The sequence below is a fragment of the Neofelis nebulosa genome, chromosome 5 (genome assembly GCF_028018385.1).
Source record: "Neofelis nebulosa isolate mNeoNeb1 chromosome 5, mNeoNeb1.pri, whole genome shotgun sequence".
Lineage (NCBI taxonomy): Eukaryota > Metazoa > Chordata > Mammalia > Carnivora > Felidae > Neofelis > Neofelis nebulosa.
The window spans coordinates 158,946,573-158,965,816 of record NC_080786.1 but is presented as its reverse complement, the minus strand read 5'-3'; the positions used below and the strand labels follow the sequence as shown (position 1 = coordinate 158,965,816).

The 19,244-nt window shown below is 62.8% G+C and overlaps 1 protein-coding gene across 2 annotated transcripts in view; it reads right to left on the bottom strand.

The window, feature by feature from the left end:
* Positions 1-1,459: 1,459 nt before the first annotated feature.
* Positions 1,460-19,244, bottom strand: part of COL6A2 (collagen type VI alpha 2 chain) — a 33,002-nt gene continuing 15,217 nt past the window's right edge. The window contains exons 2-28 of one of the 2 annotated variants that reach the window (XM_058732292.1): positions 18,787-18,926; positions 18,056-18,654; positions 17,776-17,796; positions 17,008-17,073; positions 16,182-16,235; positions 16,055-16,099; positions 15,791-15,817; positions 15,547-15,573; positions 15,419-15,463; positions 14,817-14,870; positions 14,363-14,425; positions 13,507-13,569; positions 13,203-13,292; positions 12,440-12,502; positions 11,803-11,865; positions 11,542-11,604; positions 11,107-11,169; positions 10,768-10,818; positions 10,420-10,455; positions 10,043-10,105; positions 9,706-9,768; positions 9,486-9,521; positions 9,303-9,348; positions 8,930-9,082; positions 8,251-8,703; positions 8,043-8,081; positions 1,460-2,707 (exon numbers count right to left, since the gene is read on the bottom strand). In XM_058732292.1, coding sequence (XP_058588275.1) covers positions 2,109-2,707; positions 8,043-8,081; positions 8,251-8,703; positions 8,930-9,082; positions 9,303-9,348; positions 9,486-9,521; positions 9,706-9,768; positions 10,043-10,105; positions 10,420-10,455; positions 10,768-10,818; positions 11,107-11,169; positions 11,542-11,604; positions 11,803-11,865; positions 12,440-12,502; positions 13,203-13,292; positions 13,507-13,569; positions 14,363-14,425; positions 14,817-14,870; positions 15,419-15,463; positions 15,547-15,573; positions 15,791-15,817; positions 16,055-16,099; positions 16,182-16,235; positions 17,008-17,073; positions 17,776-17,796; positions 18,056-18,654; positions 18,787-18,913 — 3,072 coding nt within the window. In that variant the 5' untranslated portion in view covers positions 18,914-18,926 and the 3' untranslated portion in view covers positions 1,460-2,108. Of the gene's footprint in view, positions 2,708-3,863; positions 5,058-8,042; positions 8,082-8,250; positions 8,704-8,929; positions 9,083-9,302; positions 9,349-9,485; positions 9,522-9,705; positions 9,769-10,042; positions 10,106-10,419; positions 10,456-10,767; positions 10,819-11,106; positions 11,170-11,541; positions 11,605-11,802; positions 11,866-12,439; positions 12,503-13,202; positions 13,293-13,506; positions 13,570-14,362; positions 14,426-14,816; positions 14,871-15,418; positions 15,464-15,546; positions 15,574-15,790; positions 15,818-16,054; positions 16,100-16,181; positions 16,236-17,007; positions 17,074-17,775; positions 17,797-18,055; positions 18,655-18,786; positions 18,927-19,244 lie in introns of those variants that run through there. The other variant, XM_058732293.1, reaches the window with a different exon arrangement.

Here is a 19,244-nt window from a genome sequence, read left to right as displayed (position 1 = left end):
GTGGACACTGGTAAGGAGACGGGTTAGCATATGGTTAGTATATGTTTGGGATGTTAGGGATGTTTGTTAGGGCATGCTGCTGAGGGAACCTTGGCGAGGAGACGTTAATGTGGGGATATTAGAGGGCATGTGTTGCTTTGAGAGTCAGGAGGAGTGTTGCTGGTGTGGGCCCCTCATCGAGATTGTGAGGGTCTAGATCATTCTAGTCCAGGTCTGTCCTTCCTCCAGAGCAGAATTCATAGGACATTCACTCAGGATGAGAGACCACTTCAAACACATTGTTGCAGAGGTCACAGAGTACACGTGTTGTTTCTCGGTAAGGGGACCAACGGCCTTGGGCACATTAAAATTTTTTTTTTAAATGTTTATTTATTTTTGAGAGAGAGAAAACAGAGCGTGAGCAGGGAAGGGCAGAGAGAAAGACCCAGAATCCAAAGCAGGCTCCAGGCTCTGAGCTGTCAGCACAGAGCCCAATACAGGGCTCAAACCCACAAATGGTGAGATCATGACCTGAGCAGAAGTCGGATGCTTAACTGACTGAGCCACCCAGGCGCCCCAACTTATGCACATTTTTGAGGCCTGGGGAGTCCACTGAGCTCCCACAGGGAGCTAGGACCCCCACTTTCGGGCATTGGATGCTGGTGATGCCTCGTGGTTGGCACCTCTCACCGTCCTGGGTGGGTTCTGTAACCACTGTGCCGTGTGCTTTGGTTTCAGACTTCTGGCCTCCACGTTGGGGGACAATCAATTTCTGTTGTTTAAGCCACCCAGTTAGTGGTGTCTTGTTGAGGCAGCCCGAGCAAACAACAAACAGGAAGGTTAGAGGGTGTACCTGCGGGAGCCGGTGGCTTGGTGTGGTCCTCCAGGCAGCACTTCCCGGATGGTGAGTTTAAAAGACCAGGGAGTCTGAACAAAATGTCACTTAGAATCTCTCTACCCAAATGGCCTCATGCAAACCGACAAACTTTTTTTTTTTTTTTGAGAGAGACAGAGACAGAGAGAGGGAGCAGGGGAGGGGCAGAGAGAGAGGGAGAGAGAACCTCAAGCAGGCCCTGTGCCCACAGCTCTGTGCTCATGACTTGGGGCTTGAACTCAAACAGTGAGATCAAGAGTCAGACGCTTAACTGACTGAGCCACCCAGATGCCCTACAACAAACATTTTTAAAGCACTTTGGCTTGGTTTGGGGATAGAGAGGGACTTCTCTGAGCAAGTTGCATTCTTTTCAGCTCAATGCCGGCAAGACAGGTGTGGATTCCATGGAATCCATGGTTGAAGCTGTCCAGTCTATACATTGGGGTGGTGTGGACAGTCAGTGCCCAGAGACAGCACCTGCCCCCAGGAGAGGAGGCCAGCCGGGGCACCATGATCAGTCCTGGTGGCATGTGAACGGTCTGAATGTCTCCATGGCCACTGCTAGGGTCCTTGGTGGGCACACACATAAGGAGGTGGAGAGCAGGAGGCAGTTCAAAGCCTTTATTGTATGGGGGTGAGTGCATACAGGAATGTGCAGGGATGCTGTCACAGCTCAGTCTGGGACAGGTGACCTCCAAAGGCCAGGCGGACACTTTGGAGCAAGCCCAGGGGAGTTGGTGGGGCCCACAGAGACCCTCTGGAGCATACCGGAGGGGCTGAGGAGCCCAGGGCTGAGGCTGGGTGGGGGGCGGGCAGCGAGGGGCCTGTCCGAGGAGGATCTGGAGCACTGGCCACCAGGGTGCACCCCGGGAAGCCTCTAGGGTCCAGAGAGGGCATGGAAAGCGGGGCGTGGGCAGGAGGGGTGTAGGGCTGTGGGACCCTCTGGAGGAGCTGGGCGTGGGTGGGGGTCCTCCTTTCCTGACCTCACACCCACACCTGGAGAGATCGAGTCCCCAGCATGCGGGGCCTCTGGGTGGGGTCTGAGTAGCACCACGGATGGGAGAACGGCACCTGCGGGATGGGGAGCTGGGGGTGCCAGGCTGAGGGCGCAGGGCAGGGCGGGGCGGGGCGGGGCTGGGGCCGGGCCGGGGCAGGGGCAGTGTGGCCTTGGGGGCTGGGAGTTCGAGATGCTGGCTGGAAGCCGGGGCCGGGGGGCGCAGGGCAGGGGGGACGTCGGGGCGGGGGCTGGGGGCCGCTAGCAGATCCAGCGGATGAACCTGTCGAAGAAGCCGGGCTGTGCCAGGCTGTCGTAGTCCTTCTCGCGGAAGACGGCAGCCGCGTCGCCCAGGCTGATCTTGGACAGCACGTCCGCGTCCACGTCGCCGCCCACGGCCACCACGGTGGGCACCACGTTCTGCTTGCGCATGGAGTGCACCGCCTCCTCCAGGCTGTCGTTGCCCGTGACGCCGTCGGTGAGGAACACGAAGGCCAGCTCGGCGTGCCGGCGCGCGCCCGGGCGCGCCCCGCGCACCACGTGGTTGATGGCGTGCACTATGCCCGCGCCCACGTGCGAGAAGGAGTTGAGGTAGCGCGCGCCCTCCAGCGCCTCGTGGATGACCGTCAGGTTGGACGTGAGCGGGAAGGCCACCTGCTGCTCGCCCGGGCCCCCGAACTGCAGCAGGGCCACGCGCGCGTTGAGCGGGTCGTCGTCTCTGCGCGCCAGCGTCAGCCGCCGGGACACCTCCTCCACGAAGCGTCGCGCCTTGTGGAAGTTCTGCTCGCCCAGCCGCTCGGAGCCGTCCAGCAGGAAGACGATGTCCACAGGCCGCTGCGTGCACTGGGCCACGTACAGCTCTGGGGGCAAAACGGGGTGGTGGGCGGGTGACCCGGCTACCTGTCCTGGCCGCCCCAGGCCCTGGTGCAGCCTGGCGCCCCGCCTGGCTGTGCCCTGTGCCCATCTATGTACACCGTCCCCCACTGGAGCCCTAAGAGCCACCAGGGTTGTGGGGTGGTGTCCAAAGTCAGCCATCATCGGGAACCCCTACCATAGCGACCCCAGGCGAGGATGGGGGCTCCTGCCCCATGTCCTCGGAACCTGTCACCATCTTTGCTGGTTTTGCTCTCACCAGGAAACGTCCCCCAATGTGAGGGCCGAGAGGCTTATTTCTACCCTCCAAGCACTGTCTCTCCAGGCCTTCCTGGGCAGGAAGGGGACCCCTGAAATGGCCACAGCCCACAGTACGGGTGGGAGAGAGGGTCAGGGAGGCTGTTTTCGAATTTGTAATCACGTAAAAAGATCTCATAAAGACTTCCAGCCCTGAAGACCTCCAGGTTGCAGGGACGCATCTCTGGCCGTAACCCCCTCAGTCCCTGTTGCCCCAAAGCTGCCAATGCTGGCTGGGCCACACTTCTCCCAGTTTTGGGGGCACAGGCAAGGGGAGCCGGTGTCCTCTCTGACTGGACACCAGTCTGGTAGGCAGTAGGCACAGGTGCACCCAGACCCCTGCAGCAGCCTGGGTGACTCTGTTACCTGAGGAGGGCCCTGCTGGTGTCTGGGTGGTCACCAGCCCTGGACACGCCAGACAGTGTGGGGGCGAGGGCATGCCTCTGCGGGATGCGGGCGCCACAGCACAGCCTGAAAACCCACTCCTCGTATACATGTGGCCCTCCCTCCACAGACATGCGGCCAGGCCCCCCTGCTGCGGCCTTGCTGGAGACTTCAACCAGAGCCACAGTCGGGGCTGGGTGGCCGGTCCTGCTTGCATTCAGCTCCTGAGCCCTACGGGCCCCCCTCTGGGACGTGGGTCCAGGTTTGCTGACCCCTGGGGCCAGGAGCGTGGGGATCCCATCAAGGAGGTTCTGACTCCTGGCACCAACGACCAGGGCCTCAGCCCAGGACCCAGGTTTGGGGCGGCTCTGCGGGCACCGGGCACCCGCCTGCACAGGGGGCTGCTTCAGTCCAGCCCCCAGCCAGCGGCATGTCGCCCCAGCACATCACTTGCACAGCGTGTTCACATTCTTTTTCAGCTTTTATAGAATGTTTAAGATGTGATCACAACATCTGAAGGATGCTCCCCTGGGTGCGTCACCACGCATTGTGGATGCCAGGCCACCAGCAGGTGGAGCGATTGCAGGATTCTTTTTAAAGGAGCTTCTATTAATGACATAGCTTATTTTGGGGGCAGTGCGGATGAAAAGCAGCTTCTGCTTTAAATCCACACAGCCAGGACTTGCTGAAAACGTCTAGCAAGTAGTCTAGGTCCCCCGCGCTCCCAAGTCACTCCCAGCAGAGACACACATGGGGGGAGGGGAGTTTTCCCCAAGGCATCAACCAGGGAGGTTGACAAAAATGCACAAGGGGTGACCACAGGCAGAAGCGGGAGGGGAAGCTAGGGGTTCTGGGCTTATTTACGAGGCTCTGCTCCTTTCTCTCAATTTTTGGCTAAATAATGGCTCCCCCAAAGATGTCCACATCCTAATCCTGGAGCCTGTGAACATGACCTTATATGGCCCAAAACAAAAACAAAAAACAAAAAACAAAACCAAAAAAACCACCGCAGATGGAATTAAATTATGACCTTGAAACTATTCTGGATTCTCCAGTGGGCCCTAAGTGCCACCACAAGCTCCTTATAAGAGGGAGACGGGGCAGTCAGGCTACAAAAGGGACAGGCTCTGTGACAATGGAGGCAGACAGGAGCTGGAGGCGGCAGGAAGGATCTTCCCTGGAGCCCCCGGAGGGAGCGTGGCTCTGCCACAGCAGGGTCTTGGATTTTCGGCCTCCAGGCTGAGCGAGAATAGATTTCTGTTGTTTTAAGCCCCTTAGCATGTGGTGGCAGCCACTGGGAGCTAACGCAGCTGGGCCGGGCAGCTCTGGCCAGCCCTGCATGTGGGCAGCCCCTGCGGCTTCAGCAGAGGGCCAGTGCGGTCTCAGGGTCCCCCACAATGTCCCTGTGCACCAGCTTAAACGTGTCAATGAACAGTTCCATCCAGTCCTGCCGCTCGTTGCCTGTGGCGAACTTGGCTCGCTCTGCGGTGTAGACCAGCACGGCCACCAGCCTGGAGTAGGCGGCCGGGTCCTGCGTGAACTCCGTGGCGTTTAGCAACTGTTGGATCAGGGGGATGGTCCTGGGGAAGGAGGCATCCGGGCCCTCTTCCGTGCGGAGGAAGGTGACCGGGGGCTCGCCGCCAGGCCGCGGTCCATCTGCAGGGGCATCCAGAGAAGGCAAGGGGGTGGGATGAGGAGGCGGGAGGCTGCAGCTCCCCCACTGTCAGCACGGGTGCCAGAGCTCACAGGGGACTTGGGGGCCAGCAGCGAAGCGCATTGCCGGGGGGACGGGGAGCAGAAGCACCTTCGGGGTCGCTTACAGACCTGGAGACCTGCAAGACTCTTGTACACAAGGTGGCACTGAGGCTTGACCAGTCTCGGGTTGGCTTCTAGCGGCTTGAGGCTGTGCCCCCGGAGGACCCCAGCCCCACTTACAACACCTGACCGAGAAAAGCCAGTGCGGCCAGGAGAGTTTAGTTGGTTCCAGCCCCCACCTGGTGATCGGCAGGGGCGCCCCGGACCCCCTCTCAGAAGAGCTACCAGAAACCTTGCTGTGATAAATCCTCCTTCCTGTGTTGAGGCGCCCATCTTCCACTGCCCAGAACTGTCCCCTCACGGACCCGGGGGCTCCGACACGGACACTCGCGGCGTCAGGGCCTAATCTTGTGGATGCCCTCCTCCAGGTGCATGCACCACGGCCTCCTGTCCTAATGTTCCAGGAGTTTCTGTGTCCTCTGGGTAGGTGCCAGGTAGCAAATTCAGGCGGCCTGGTCCTGTGGAGCCCACACCCCCGACACACGCACTGCCCCCCGTGCCTGAACCCCTGCACGCCCAGCCCTAGAGAGTCTCCCGCCTCTGTCCCAGGCGAGTTGGGCTCAGGTCGCCCTGGGGCTCCCGCCCCTGCAGCAGCCACCCAGACCAAGCTCAGTCTGCACCTCAGCTGGTGTCCAGCTCTGTTTCTCTTTGAAGCTCTCGTGGTTCCGACCCAACCAAGCAAGCTGCTCCCTGGCCTAGGGGTGGCTAGGCCTCTGGGTGGATGGAGCCATTTGGCCCAGAAGGTCAGGGTCAAGCCACAGCCAACAGCATCCACCTAACATCCTGTTTGCGGCCTGGAAATGCCCAGAGGCACACCCAGCCCTCAGGGCACCAGGGGATGGTTCCCAAGATCTTATCCTATAGTTACATCTGCTTTCTTCCTCTCTGGTCACCGTGTCTAGTATGCTTGGAAATTTTGGTCGCTTTAAAGGATGAGCTTATTTATGACTTTAGCAGAAAAGGTAGGAGAAGATGGAGAAGGGTCTCCCAGGGGGACCACCCCCTTTTACTGCAGGGTCTTGGAGGCTCAGGGGAAGCAAGGTCAGCATCCCAGTGGCCAGTGTTACTCTAATAGCAAAACCAGAGACCTCACAAGAAAGGAAACCGCAGCCTGATACCGCTCATGAACACAGATGCAAAAGTCCCCAACGAATTGTTAGCAAACCAAATGCCACAATATATAAAACAATTTGTACACCACAACCAGATGGGATTTATCCCAGGTCTGCAAGTTTGGCTCACCATCTGAAAATCCATGCCCTCCATCACATTAACATGCTAAAGAAGCTAAGTCACACGATCCTATCCAAACATAAAGAAAAAGCACATGACAAAGCCTTCGCACTGGTTCATGATGGAATCCTCGGTGACAAGGAACAGAGGGACCTTCTCAGCTTGACAAAGAACCTCTACAAAGAACCTCAGTTAACTTCGTACTCAGTGCTGAAAAACTCGAAGCTTCCCTGCCACGGCTGGGGCACGGTGAGAGTGTTGGGCCCTGGCACCAGGGGTGAGGCTCTGGGTTCTGGCCTTCAAGGGGCCAGCCTGATGGGGGGCCCCACCCCAGGACGGGCAGGGCAGGGACACAGTGGGGGGGACGGTCGGCAGCTCCCTGTGGCCTCAGGTCTCAGACAGCTGTGGGTACTGCCTCCAGCCATCGCCAGCTGACTCTGGGGACCCCAGGCCCAGGTGGCGTCCAGAGTGATCCCAGAACTCACATAGCCGTGGTGTGGCCAGAGGTACAACCGTGATGGCTACTTTCTGGGATGTTCTCTGTGAGGGGAAGTGTGGGGGACTCCTGCCCCCAACCCAAGACAGTTCCTTCCCTCAGGTTGCCTTTGCGCCTTCAGTCCTGCCCCCTGAGGGGTATACACGCAAGCCCAGAAATGCTGACTTTGCACGGCAGACGTGGACGTGGGTGCAGGCCACGCGTTTCCTAGCTGTGTCCTCTGCTGGACCCGGCAGCATGGCCTCATGTGCCCCCACGGTGGCCCCCACCTCCCCGGGCCGGGTCATGGGAAGATACGGGCCCGGTGCCCGTGGCCTGGCCAGAAGGTGCAGGGCTGGTTCCAGAACCCAGGCTGGTGGGGAGGTCTCCGCCACACCCAGGGCGCCTCCGTGGGCTCCCTGGCCTCAGTCACTGCACAGCTGAGCCTCGGAGGTAGCATCTAGATGCCAGGGGAGCGCGGACGATGCCGTCCTGCCCCTTCCCTGGCCCCACGGGACCCCAGGGACAGCCTCTCTGTGCACCCAGCACTTCAACCTCAAATGCAGCGCGACCGTATCAGGCGAGGGCACAGGCCCGAACACAAGCGGGCGCCTGCTTCCAGAGGCAGTGGCTCAGGGCTGTTGGGGCGGAGGCAAGCGGACGGGCCGGCGCCGTGTAGCGCTTCGTGCGTTCACCTCCCGGAGGTGAATCAGCCACTTTGTGGACCGGATCCAGGGCTTCCGCCTGTGGGAGCTGAGATGGCCCTGGGTTGTCTGCTCCTCCCGGAGGGTGGGGACCACAAGGTGACGAGGCTGTGAGTCTGCGCTGGAGACCAGTAGGCTGCCAGCCAAGCGCAGGCCGGGACAGAGCCCCTCCCTAACATGTGCTAAATGGGGGTGGGGAGGGGTGGGGTGATGACCGAAGGGCTCCAGATGTCAACCCCCACCCCAGCCCCTCCTCAGACGTGCCGGGGTCCTGGGGCCTCGAAACCACCGGCGTGGGCTGAGATGCCAACCTGCAGGTGTTTTGCCAGGGAGGGGTCCCGCAGCGGCCCCTCCTGCCCAGCACCCGGTTGCTTGCTAGTCTAGGGCAGGGGGCTTGGCAGCGCCCCGAGTTACCTGTTTGGCAGGGAAGGTCCGGGCACACGATCTGAGGGTCTGGGAGCAAGGAAAGGGGCCGAGGGTCCCGGTCAGTCTCTGCTGGGGCCGGCGGGGGCTGGGCTCCCCCACTGCCCGTGGACGCCCCAGCCCCCTCCCCCCTGCCGTGGGTCCTCCTCCCCACCAGACGGACAGGCCCAGGGAAGCGTGTGGTCTGGCCGCTGCTCACCCGGGCACAGGACATCTGCCATGTCATCGATGAACTTCTCGGCAACCAGGTCAGAGAAGAGGGTCATGTTTCGCACCTGCTCCGGCTTGTCACAGGCGATGGAGTACAGGTTCTCGCTCTCGTGCCTCTCGTGGAACATGTCACCAATGCCGATGGCTGTCACCGTGACGTCATGGTTGCACAGCGCCCGCAGGTTGAGGTCGTCGTCCCGGGGGTCGTGGCGGCCGTCCGTGATGACCACCGCGAACACGCGGGTCTTCTGGCGCCGGCTCTCCTTGATGAGCTTGTTGTAGGCGAACTTGAGGGCCGAGGGCGTCCAGGTGCCCCCGGCGATCCACTCCAGGTTCTTGACGGCCTCCTTGAAGCTGGACAGGGAGTCGATGCGCTCGTCATCCAGCTGGATGGCTTCGAAGGTGCCCTTGTGGCTGTACTGCACCACGCCCACGCGTGTTCCTGCGGCAGCCAGACACAGGCATGAAGGTGTCACCGCCTTGCATGGCTCGCCACCCTCAAGCGGAAACTTGGGGACCCTGGGCAGAGCTGAGACCCCCTCCCTTGAATTTCTGTCTGTCCACCGACTCTCGTGACGGGACCTCAGGGCTTCCGGCCTGCCTGGCCTCCCTGCCCGTGAGTGGGACCTCCTGACTCCCCACCCGCCCCAACCGCGGGCGCAGCTGACCGGTCTCTGACTTGGGGTCCTTGGCAATGGCCCCCAGCCTGTTGACCACGTTGATGACAAAGTTCTTTTCCAGGGTGAAGTTGGTGTAGCCGATGCTCTCGGAGCTGTCGATGACGAACACCACATCCAGGGCCCCACACCGCTTCTCGCAGTCTGGGGGTCGGGGGCAGGGTCAGTGGGAGAGGCAGGTGGCTGTGTGCACTGACCCCAGGCCCTGGGAGACACGCCCACGGTGCACGGCCAGGCGCACAGGGGGACACAGTGACCCTGAGGGGGAGGGCGCGACCCAAACAGAGGACCCTGACCCCTGGACGAGGGCCCCCCAGGGACAATAGTGGCCTAGCTCCTCCGCCGCGTGGGGACCAAGACTCACCGCAGCACCCACATGTCTCCCTCACGTAGGTCATGACATCGCACTCCTGCGACACAAGGGGGTCAGCCCCGGAACAAGAAAACAAGTGCTTGTTGACCTCAGCCTCTGACCTCATCCCCGCCGCCCTTGCTTTCCCATTTCAGGAGAGAGGGGAACACCATTCCATCCCCACCTGACACTTACCGTGAGGCCGGGATCTCCAGGGGGGCCGGGCTCTCCCTGGAGGAGGAAGGATGACAGTGAGGGGTGGTCCCTGTCTGGGCCGAGGCTGGGCAGCCCCCCACACCCTGTGCACCGACCGCACGGGTCCGCCACCGGCACAGCCCTGAGGTCTGGGGTGCACGCTGGCTGGGCTGGCCCAGGGCTGTGGCCTGAGCGCTGGAGGGACCAGCCACTGACCTACCTCGGGTCCTGGGGCTCCTTTTGGCCCCCGCAGGCCGGGCTCACCAGGGGGACCGGGATCCGCCTGAGGAGGGAGAAGGGCAGGTGGGTGGCAGCCTTGACCCTGGCAGGCCTACAGCCCCCTGCACCCCCTGTCCCTGCAGCCCCCATGCACTCTCAACCCCTGCACCCCTCTGTACCCCCAGCACCCCCCCGTAGCCCCCGGCACCTCCCCTGAATCCTCCTGCACTCCTGGCCCTTGTAGGCCCCGGAAGCCCCCTGCACTCTCAGCCCCTGCAGCCCCCTGCACCCCCTGCACCCCCCGGCACCTCCCTGCACCCCTGGCCCTGAGTACTTACAGGCTCACCCTTCTCGCCCTTCCTCCCGGGCTCTCCTTTGGCACCAAAGTCACCTCTGCTCCCCTGAGACACGGGACACTGGTCAGCCAGGGGTGGGGAGCTGGGCACTGCCTCCACCCCTAGCCAAGACCTCCAGGGCGTCTGCGGGGGTGCAGCCTGCTTTTGTCGGGAAGAGCCTGTGCCTGGCAGTCGGGTTTGCTGCTGGGCCACTTCACATGGCATCTCAGGAGAGATGCGGTTTTCCGTCTGACGGAGACTAGCACGTGGCAGTTCCCACCATGCAGAGCTCAGCACGGGAAGCTCGTTGGTGGCCAAGTGGGAGGGGAGGGGCATGCAGGCCACCCCACGGTGGGCGCGGAGCGGGCCTCGGTACGTACCTCAGGGCCGCGAGGACCAGGCTCGCCTTTGTCTCCCTGGGAAGCAAGCACAGGTCATGGTCACGGAGCCTGAAGGGCTGTCCCTCGGGCGGGCGGCTGGCTTTCCCGGGGACCCAGAGATGTTTGGAAGCCCCCACCCCCACCCCCCACGCCTTATGGTCTCAGGTGTCACAACCTGTATAAAGCCATGGGGCTGAAGGTGAGTGCCACGGCAGCTGCACCGGGTCTGGGACGATTCCGGGGGCCCTGCCCCTGCCAGGTGACCCTGTGCCCACTCCCCTCACCTTGTCCCCGGGAGGGAGGCCCTTGCAGGAACTAGCGGGCCCCCAAACCCATGCCAGGACTTACAGGCGTTCCTCGGGGTCCTGGGTAGCTGAATCCAGGCCTGCCGGGGTCTCCCTGCGGGACGGGGGAGGCCGGTCAGGGAGGGTCCAGTGGGAAAGGAAGACACCGGGCTGGCAGGGACCAAGGATGAGGGCGGAGGGGGCTGGGCTGCTGGCCTGGTGGGGGGCAGCCATGCGTGCAGGGCCCCGCCTGGGGAAGGACGTGCTACCCCCCAGGGAGAGAACAGCAGGGGCTGCCCGGCCCCCTCATGTCCCCCACGCCAAGGGGGCCGGGACTGGCACACTCCCGGCCGCCTCACTCTAGAGCTGAGGCTGGTCCTGTCCAGCAGGGTATGGGGGGTACCTTGGGACCAGGCTGTCCTGACTCTCCACGGGGACCAGCGTCACCGGGGTCTCCCCGAGATCCCTGAGGGCAGAGAGAAAGCAGAGTCAGCACAGATGGGGACTGATCAGCTCCAGCAACACTGCCCTTCTGGGGGGACCGGGCGCCCTGAGCTTTACGGCCCGCCTCTTCTTCCACGTGCCGCAGCCTGGCCCCCAGACTCCACACCCTGTCTCCCCCTTGCTGCCTCCCAAATGATAAAGCTGGACGCCTCAGGGCAGGGCATCCGTGTGAGGTGCACAGTGGCTCTCGTCCCCCCACTGTGCTGCTGTCCGAATGGGTCATGGAGACAGTGTCCTGCCTGGGAACAGTGTCCTGAGGACAGGAGGACCCAAGTGGCATTACAGGGTGGGGGCCCCAGAACCGCAGGGCCCTCCCAGGTGTCCTGCTGCTGACCTTCTTCCCGGGCTCTCCAAGAGCCCCCTGAGGGCCTCTGGGTCCAGGCAAGCCTCGGTCTCCCTGAAAAGAAATCGGATGAGGGCACCTCAGAGACCCCGCTGTTGATCACTGCAGATTAGGCAGGGATGGGGGGGGGGGCGGGGAGTTCCTCCTGCTCTCCAAGAGGTCCTGGGCAGAAGAAGGACAGGGGGTCCCAGTTCCCCCCCTCCAGCCGGGGAGCTGGGTGCCTGCCCTGGGAGCATGAGTGGCCTCACTTACCTTGGCTCCTTTGTTGCCAACCTCTCCAGCCAGACCCCGGGGCCCCTCAGGGCCAGGGTCTCCCTGTTGGAAGAGAGGTCCAGTTAGCCTGGGCATGTGGAGGGGCAGGGGAGAGGAGGGGATCATGCCAGATTATGGCAGGTTTCGCTGGAACAGCAGCCCTGCTCATGCAGGTTCATGCACCAGGATAGGGACTACCACCCATTTCCCAGAGGAGGAAGCCCCTCCTTCAAGCCCTTGACTCAGGTCTTGTGGGATACGGTCAGCCCTCGGATTTTACCACAAAGACAAAGACATCCTGAGTTAGCTACAGGAGTGTGTGTGTCTGCAATCGAAAGCTGTGGGGTGGAGCGGTGCGAAGCCTGCACAGCTGTGCATGTCACTCATGAAACTGGCTTTATCCTGCCCACGCTCCTCGGCAGGGCTTGTGGGTGGGGATGACCTGCCTCCTGTTTTCTGAGAACCTGTAGGAGGTGCCTCTGTCCCCACCAATGGCCAGGACCCAGGGGTCACTTTTGTTTTCCCGGGTGAACCATGGTGGGGGGATGTTGGTCGTCCGTTGTCCCATGGCCCTGTCGACACCACGGTGAGACGCTGGTGCAGACTCAGCCAACAGCTGCCCTTCTCAGACACTCACCTTCTCACCCTTGGGGCCGTCACCGCCCGGGCTGCCCTTGGCTCCTGGGTCCCCTCTGCGCCCCTGCAGAGAACAGAGGAGGCCTTGGTGGTAGGGCCATGTGGGGCCTCCACTCTCTGCTCTCCACACTTGGACATGGACTTTGGGGGAGGGGCCTTGGTCATCTGTTGGGTAAGTTTTGTTGTACCCAAGGATTTAGGAAATGAGGAGTTCCTGATCAGCTCGTAAGACCTAGTCAATTAGGAGTTTTAGTTGATGTGACTGGGGCCCAGCTTGGACCAGCCATCAGCACGGTCACTCTGTTCACTTCTGGGCGAGGCCAGTCCTCGGGATGTGTCCCCTCTGAGGGTCAGGCTGGGACCAGGTCCCATTCAACCTGCAGTAGACATGAGGGGACAGCTGGGCGGGGTCACCGTGAGGGACCCACAGGGTGCACGCCTGCGTGTAGGTTCAGCCCTCGGAGTGTCTCCCTGGGAGGGCACTGCGGGGACACCAGGCCCGTTCCCAGGCAGCGGAGCCTGGCCAGTAGGGGTCTGGCCCTGCCTGAGTGCTACCGCAGGCGGTCTGTTGCGCCAGGGGGCAAGGGGCACACGAGGAGCAGCTGGAGGATGCAGGGCGCAAAGAGGCCCCAAGCAGGGTGTGGGGGGTGCCCCTGCAGGCGGGGCTGGGCGGGCAGGCCGGACCCAGAGGGAACAGCCCACACTGGCCGGCCGCCACTGACCTCTGGGCCCCAGGGGTCGGTGGGGGAGGAGCGTGAACTCACAGGCTCGCCTTTGGGTCCTCGGGGGCCAGGCCCGCCCTTGGCTCCTTTCACACCGGGACTTCCGGGGGCCCCGTTGTTGCCTTGATACCCCTGCGGAGAGGAGACACGTGAGCCACGGCAGGGAAGGGCCCCGCTGAGCGTCCTCACTCCACAGCCCGGCCACCGTCGGGTGGGTGTGGGGGGCCCCAGTCACCCGGCAGCGTGCGCAGAGCACAGGGCCTTCCTGAGCTCCCTGCTCTGTGCTGGCGGGCGCGGCTGCTGTCTGGCTGCAGCGGGAGAGCGGGGACCCGCCAGGGGCACTTGCCTTGCTGCCTTTGGCCCCGTTGTCTCCTGGGGGTCCTCTGCGTCCTGGGCGGCCAGCATCTCCCTGGCAAAGTTTGGAGAGATCAGTTTCCCATCCCTTGGACGCTGGCAACAGGGCAGGACCCTGCTCTCGAGGGGTGGGCCCCGCACGGCCGCGCGGGCGAGTTCGCCAGACATGGGCCCGGCGAAGGGCTGTCCTTCCTGCTCCTCCGGCGGCCTGGGCAGCCAGGAGGGTGGACGCAGAACACCCGCGGGAGCTGAGAGCTTTCCAGAGGGGGCCCGGAGAGGTCTGGGAGGGGATTGGGCTTGTTGCTGTGGCCATCGGGGCACCGCAGAGCTGAGCCAGGATACACGGTCCTAAGCTGGCCATGGACTGCTACCGTTTCGGGCAGGGCACTCCGTGGCCCCCTGTGTGAGAGCACTGCCAGGGCGTGGGTGTCCCATGACCCCCTGGGCGTGGGCACCCCGCAACCCTCCTGAGTGTGAGCACCCCATAACTCCCCTGAGTGTGAGTACCCCACAGCCCCAGGGCGCAGGTACCCCGTGATCCCCTCCCGAGTGTGAGTACCTCTGACTCCCAGTGTGAACACCATACACCCCATGGACATGGGCACCCCTTGACCCCTCTGGAGGCGGGCACCCCGTGACCCTCTTGAGTGTGAGCGCCCCACACCCCCTGGACATGGGCACCCTGTGACCCCTCCGGCAGGGTACCTTCAGGCCTCCTGCCTGACAGCTGGTTTGCAGGGACAGGCCCTCTCGGCCAGGCTGCCTCTCCCCGGGGCCTGGTGCTGCAGGTGGGGAGAGGGCCACTGGGTCTGTCGTGGAGGGCCTGCCACCTTGGCCAGGCAGCCTACCTTGGTGCCCTGGTCCCCTTGCTCCCCAGGGCTGCCGGCATCGCCTGCGTATCCATCGGGGCCCTGCAAGACAGGATGATAGGGCTGTCCTGGCTCCTGCCCCAAGCGGTGCCAGGGTTTCCCGGTCAGCTCGGGGCTGGCTGGGGGAGGGCGGCAAACACCCCACTATCTGGATTGAGTGCTCTGCCTGGGTCTCCGCTGCCAGAACCCTCCGTCAGGACTCTGAGAAGTAGCCGCCCTTGACCTCCCCCAGAATTCCCTGAGGTTATTCCCTCCTGTGTGACCACGGCCTCAGCTGAACCCTGGGTGGGAGTCAGGTACAAGCAGGAGAGGGGCTGAAGGAAGAGTCCGAGCTTCCTTGCTGCAGCTCGAGGGGCTGGCCACCACCCTGCCCACCCCGCCGGGTACCCAGAGCCAGGGGCTTAACCCGAGGAGGAACACAAGCTGGGCTTACCCGACTCCCGGGGTCTCCCTTGCAGCCAGGAGGCCCAATGCGCCCCAGTTTGCCCTGGAGGAGAGGAGGGAAGAGGAGGAGAGGGGAGGGGAGGGGAGGGGAGGGGAGGGGAGGGGAGGGGGAGGGTGCGTCAGGGAGGTGTACCAATCATGGGTGTATGCACAGGTGCGGTCTGTGCGGCTTCCACACCCACGGGCACACAGCTGTGTTTCAGCGGCTCGACTGCATGGGGGCATTTCTGTGGGGTGATGGTGAGTCCCTGGGTCATAGCCAGAACAGAGGGTCCGAGTGCCTCTCCCTGTGCCCACACGTGTGCATGTGCGCAGCCTGCCAGGTGGGCCAGATCTGGAGCACAGGGTGGGTCCTCGGGAACAAATGTCCACTGGCTCTGTCGGTGTTATTTGTCCCGTGTCCACTGGATAGGTGCCACTGGGACCCATCAAGCTACAGGCTGTGGGCAGTGGCCAGTGGGGCCCAGAGGCCTGGCCCTAGGTAAGAACCTGAGGGTCTCCTGGAGGCTCGCTTACCCCCATACGTCGGAAACACCGATATGCACCTGCACTCCCCCCCAGCCCAGGGAGGGCGCCCCAGATGCACTCTACCTTCTGTCCATCCGTCCCGTTCTTGCCAGCCAGGCCAGGGGCCCCCTGGAGGGAGAGGTGTGATCATCAACCTGGGAGCAGCAGGAGGGTGGGGCACCCGGCCCGCCCGGCCTGCACAGCCAGCTTACCTTCCGCCCGTCAGCTCCAAATTCACCCTGTGCAGGAGGAAAGTGAGGTGGGTCAGTTAGGCGCCTTCAGCATCACAGACACCGCTGCCTCAGGGGCCCAGGTCTGCCTTGGACCAAAGAGGCCAGAAGGGCCCCCGAGAGGGCCGCTCGTGGCATGACGACAGGTCCCGTGCCCTGATGCGGGCCACAGGCTTGCTGACAGATGCTGCTGGGGGCTGGGGCCGTGGCTGTGTCAGAATCTCACCTTCTCTCCTTTGAAACCAGGAACACCCTGAGGTTGGAAGGAAAAAAGAGCAGCATTACTGTGGGGTGTGAGCTGCACCCACGGGCTCAGGGGAACAGCGGCTGGGTGTCAGCCTCAGGCGGGGTGCTCGATTCGGGGACGACTTCCAAAATATCGAGATGCTTCACTTCTTGCGTTGGGGGTGGAGAGGGTGGCCAGCTCCACCTGACCCAGGCTTGTCCCCACGTCCCACTGGCCATGGGGGCAGGGCGGGCAGCAACTTGCCTTGGGTCCCGGGAATCCAATGGGGCCTTCGATGCCTGGATCTCCCTGTGGAAAAACAGAGGCCACAGCTATAACCCCAGTCCTGGAGAAGCGCGGCCGACGGGGAAGGGGTGGGGAGGACACTCACCTGTCGTCCTTTCTGCCCAGGCTCTCCTGGCTCACCCATGTTGCCCTTGGCACCCTAAAAGCAGATGATGGAAAAAGGGATAAACTAAGGCAGAAAGAGGACAAGAGACTGCAGGAAGCAAGAGGGCAGAGGCTTCTGTACTGCTGTGTCCTGTTTTGGGGCTCCTCTGTGGCTCCACAGAGGCCAGCTGTGGTCCCTGAGGCAACTTCCAGCGACCCGTACCCGGGAGGACCACGGTGGCCAGAGCTGTGGCCATATCCATGCCTGGGCACCACCACCCAGGAGAGAGGGCAGTGGGAGTGTTTAGCCGGAGGCCTGGTGGACGTGTGTCTACATCTCTACTGGTTTAAGCAGCTCCCTTAGAAAAGGCGAAAACCCGAGGCTACGTGGTAACAATTTCCCCATAACTGTGTCTCTGGGTGGGGGGCGCTCAGCCCCCCGAGGCTTCCCTCCCTCCTCGGCCTTTATCTATAACCTTTGACGTGAACTAGTGGTATTTCTGATACCCTGGTAGTGAGTGTTGTAAGAAAAATGGAAACCTGCCTATTTGACAGACGGCGGAAGTGGGTGCTTTGCATGAATTAGCAACCGCGTCACTACAGAAGCCTGCTTCCGGTTTCGCTGACATGCTCGAGCAGGCTGCTTTACCAACCTCAGTACTAACAGAACTGTTCCTACTTTTCTCAAAACGTCATTTAAAAGGACGTAGATAAAAACTGAATTTTGGTACTTCTAAGGTCAGAAGCGTTGAGGCCATTCGACGTGTGGTTGGTCCTAAATTTGGAGCTGAAGAGGCCAGGCCCGGGGGGCCGTGCAGGCGTCTTACCTTCTGTCCGCGGTAGCCCTTGGGGCCGGGAGGCCCGGGGATCTCCAGGCAGCTCACCTTGTAGCACTGAAACAAGAAACAAGCGGCATCCAGTAAGGCCCGGGTGGGAGGCCCACCGGGGGTCGGGTCGTGGCGAGCACGGGCTGGAGGCAGGAGAGGACTCGGGAGGTGCCTGGGAAGCCCAAGCCCACACACACTCTGGTCACGTTTGGGAAAACCGAGGCTGGGTTAAACAATGTCTGATCGTAGCCACTTATGCCTGCGTGTCAAACCACCGTGTTTGTGAGCAGCTGTTCTAGGAAGGGGCGTGTTTGCGGGAACCTCGCAGAGTGGGAAGCGACCGTTCCGGGCTGTGAGCTGGCGCTGAGGACGCACAGGGACAGGGGAGTGTCAGAGCTGAAGGTCCCGAGCCACACGGCACACGAGCCCCCTGCCTGTCCTGCTGGCCTGGCTGAGGTGGACAGAGCCCACCAGCGTGGAGGGCGACCCTGAGCCTTGGTCCTCGTGGTGTGTGCTTGGTGGTGACCCTAATGCCCACCCCCGGGTTTAAACAGGCTGGTTTTGTACAGGAGCCCTTCATGCAGACTTAAGAGTCTCAGGCCCAAACGTGGAGCAGAGGGGCCTTGCTGCCTGGCCTCCGCTTGTCTGTCCTAGACGCAGGGGAGCACCAGGGGGCTGGCACAGGGGTAGTCCCTCCTGGGTCAGCGCCTCAGAGGCCCAGCGAGCAGCACCGGGCCAGGGCTGGCAGGAACGGAAAACGTCTCTCACCTCTCCATAGGCTTCATGTTTCTGCAGGAAAGACAGAGAAACCCTGCTTAGCTGAAGCTGCAGGTGGGGCAGCATCGCATCTGGGTGGGAACACAGCACACTGGGGCAGGGGGAGACCCTGCCCGGGCTTACCCTCTCCGGATGCTTCCCTCACAGATGGGTAAACTGAGGCCCGGACCAGTGTATGGCCCGCCACCGTCCCGGGTAAGTGGGTCCCAGGGCTCTGGCCCCCACCGTCCCCTCCTGGTGCCCCGCGGGTTAGGGTCAGGGAGCAGCTCACCATGACCTTGATGATGCGGTTGATGGTGTCCTGGTCGATCTCCGAGTCGGGCTGCATGGTGGTGTAGTTGTTGCGGTAGAGCTCCAAGGGCATGCTGGCCATGTCCCGAAGGCCCTGCTCGTTCAGCAGGTTCTGCCTGGGGGCCACAGCGAAGAGCCGGATGCCCTCCTCGCGGGCCCTCTCGGCCTGCAGCTTGATGCCCCCGCACGGGCTGCCGGTGACGTGGCCGTCGGTGATGACCACCGCGAAGTTGACCGCGCCCTTGCTCTTGTGCTGCCGGATCTCCTGGGTCATGTTGGCCAGTGCGCAGTCGGTGAAGGTGCCCCTGCGGAAGGACTGGATGCCCTGCAGGCTCCTGGTGAAGGAGGCCCGGTCGCTGTCGGGCGGGCTGAACACCTCCACCAGGTCGGAGAAGTGCAGGCCGCCGTAGCGCCAGCTCAGGACCACCTGGTCCAGGTAGGCCTCGTCCTGCAGCTGGCTGGTGAACTGCTTCACGAACTGCCGCATGTGGTCGAGCAGGCTGTCGGTGGGGGACTGCATGGTGATGCTCTCCGACGTGTCCAGCACGAAGTACACGTTGATGGGGCAGTCGGCCTTCTCTGGGGGGGCGGGGCACTCGTCACCGGCCCGCCCCGGTGGAGGGAGGCCCCGTGCCCGCGGGTTCCTGGCTCTGCCCCCACAGCGGGCCCCCTGCTGCCCACCCCGGGGCCCCGGCCCCCCGCGGCCAGTACCTGGGCAGTGGTTTCTGTCAGAGGTGCCGGGGCTGATGAGCTCCTGCTGCTGGGCACAGGGGGTCCCCAGGAGCCCCCAGAACAGGAGGGCGGAGCAGGGGCCCCGGAACATTTTGGTAGCACCCATGCACTCTGATGTCCTGCAACAGGGAGGAGCAGCCACTGCAGACGGCGCTCGCGGCTCGTGCCGCTGCGCCCCTGCGGGCCCCTGGGGCCCTCCTCCCCAGGTGGTGGGAGCGGCCGGCGCGTGGGCTCAGGGAGACGCCCTCTTCCCTCGCCCTAGGTGGGGGCAGGCCGCACACATTTAGTGGGCTAAGAGACTGCGAGCTTTGGGCTTGATTCTGGGTGGATTCAGACGCTCCTGTCTGCCCTGCGGGGCTGGGTGCACCAGGCAGATGGCGCGTTCTCGGAAACTGACGTGCCAGTGGCAGGCGTTGGTGACAACGAGCACGGTGCAG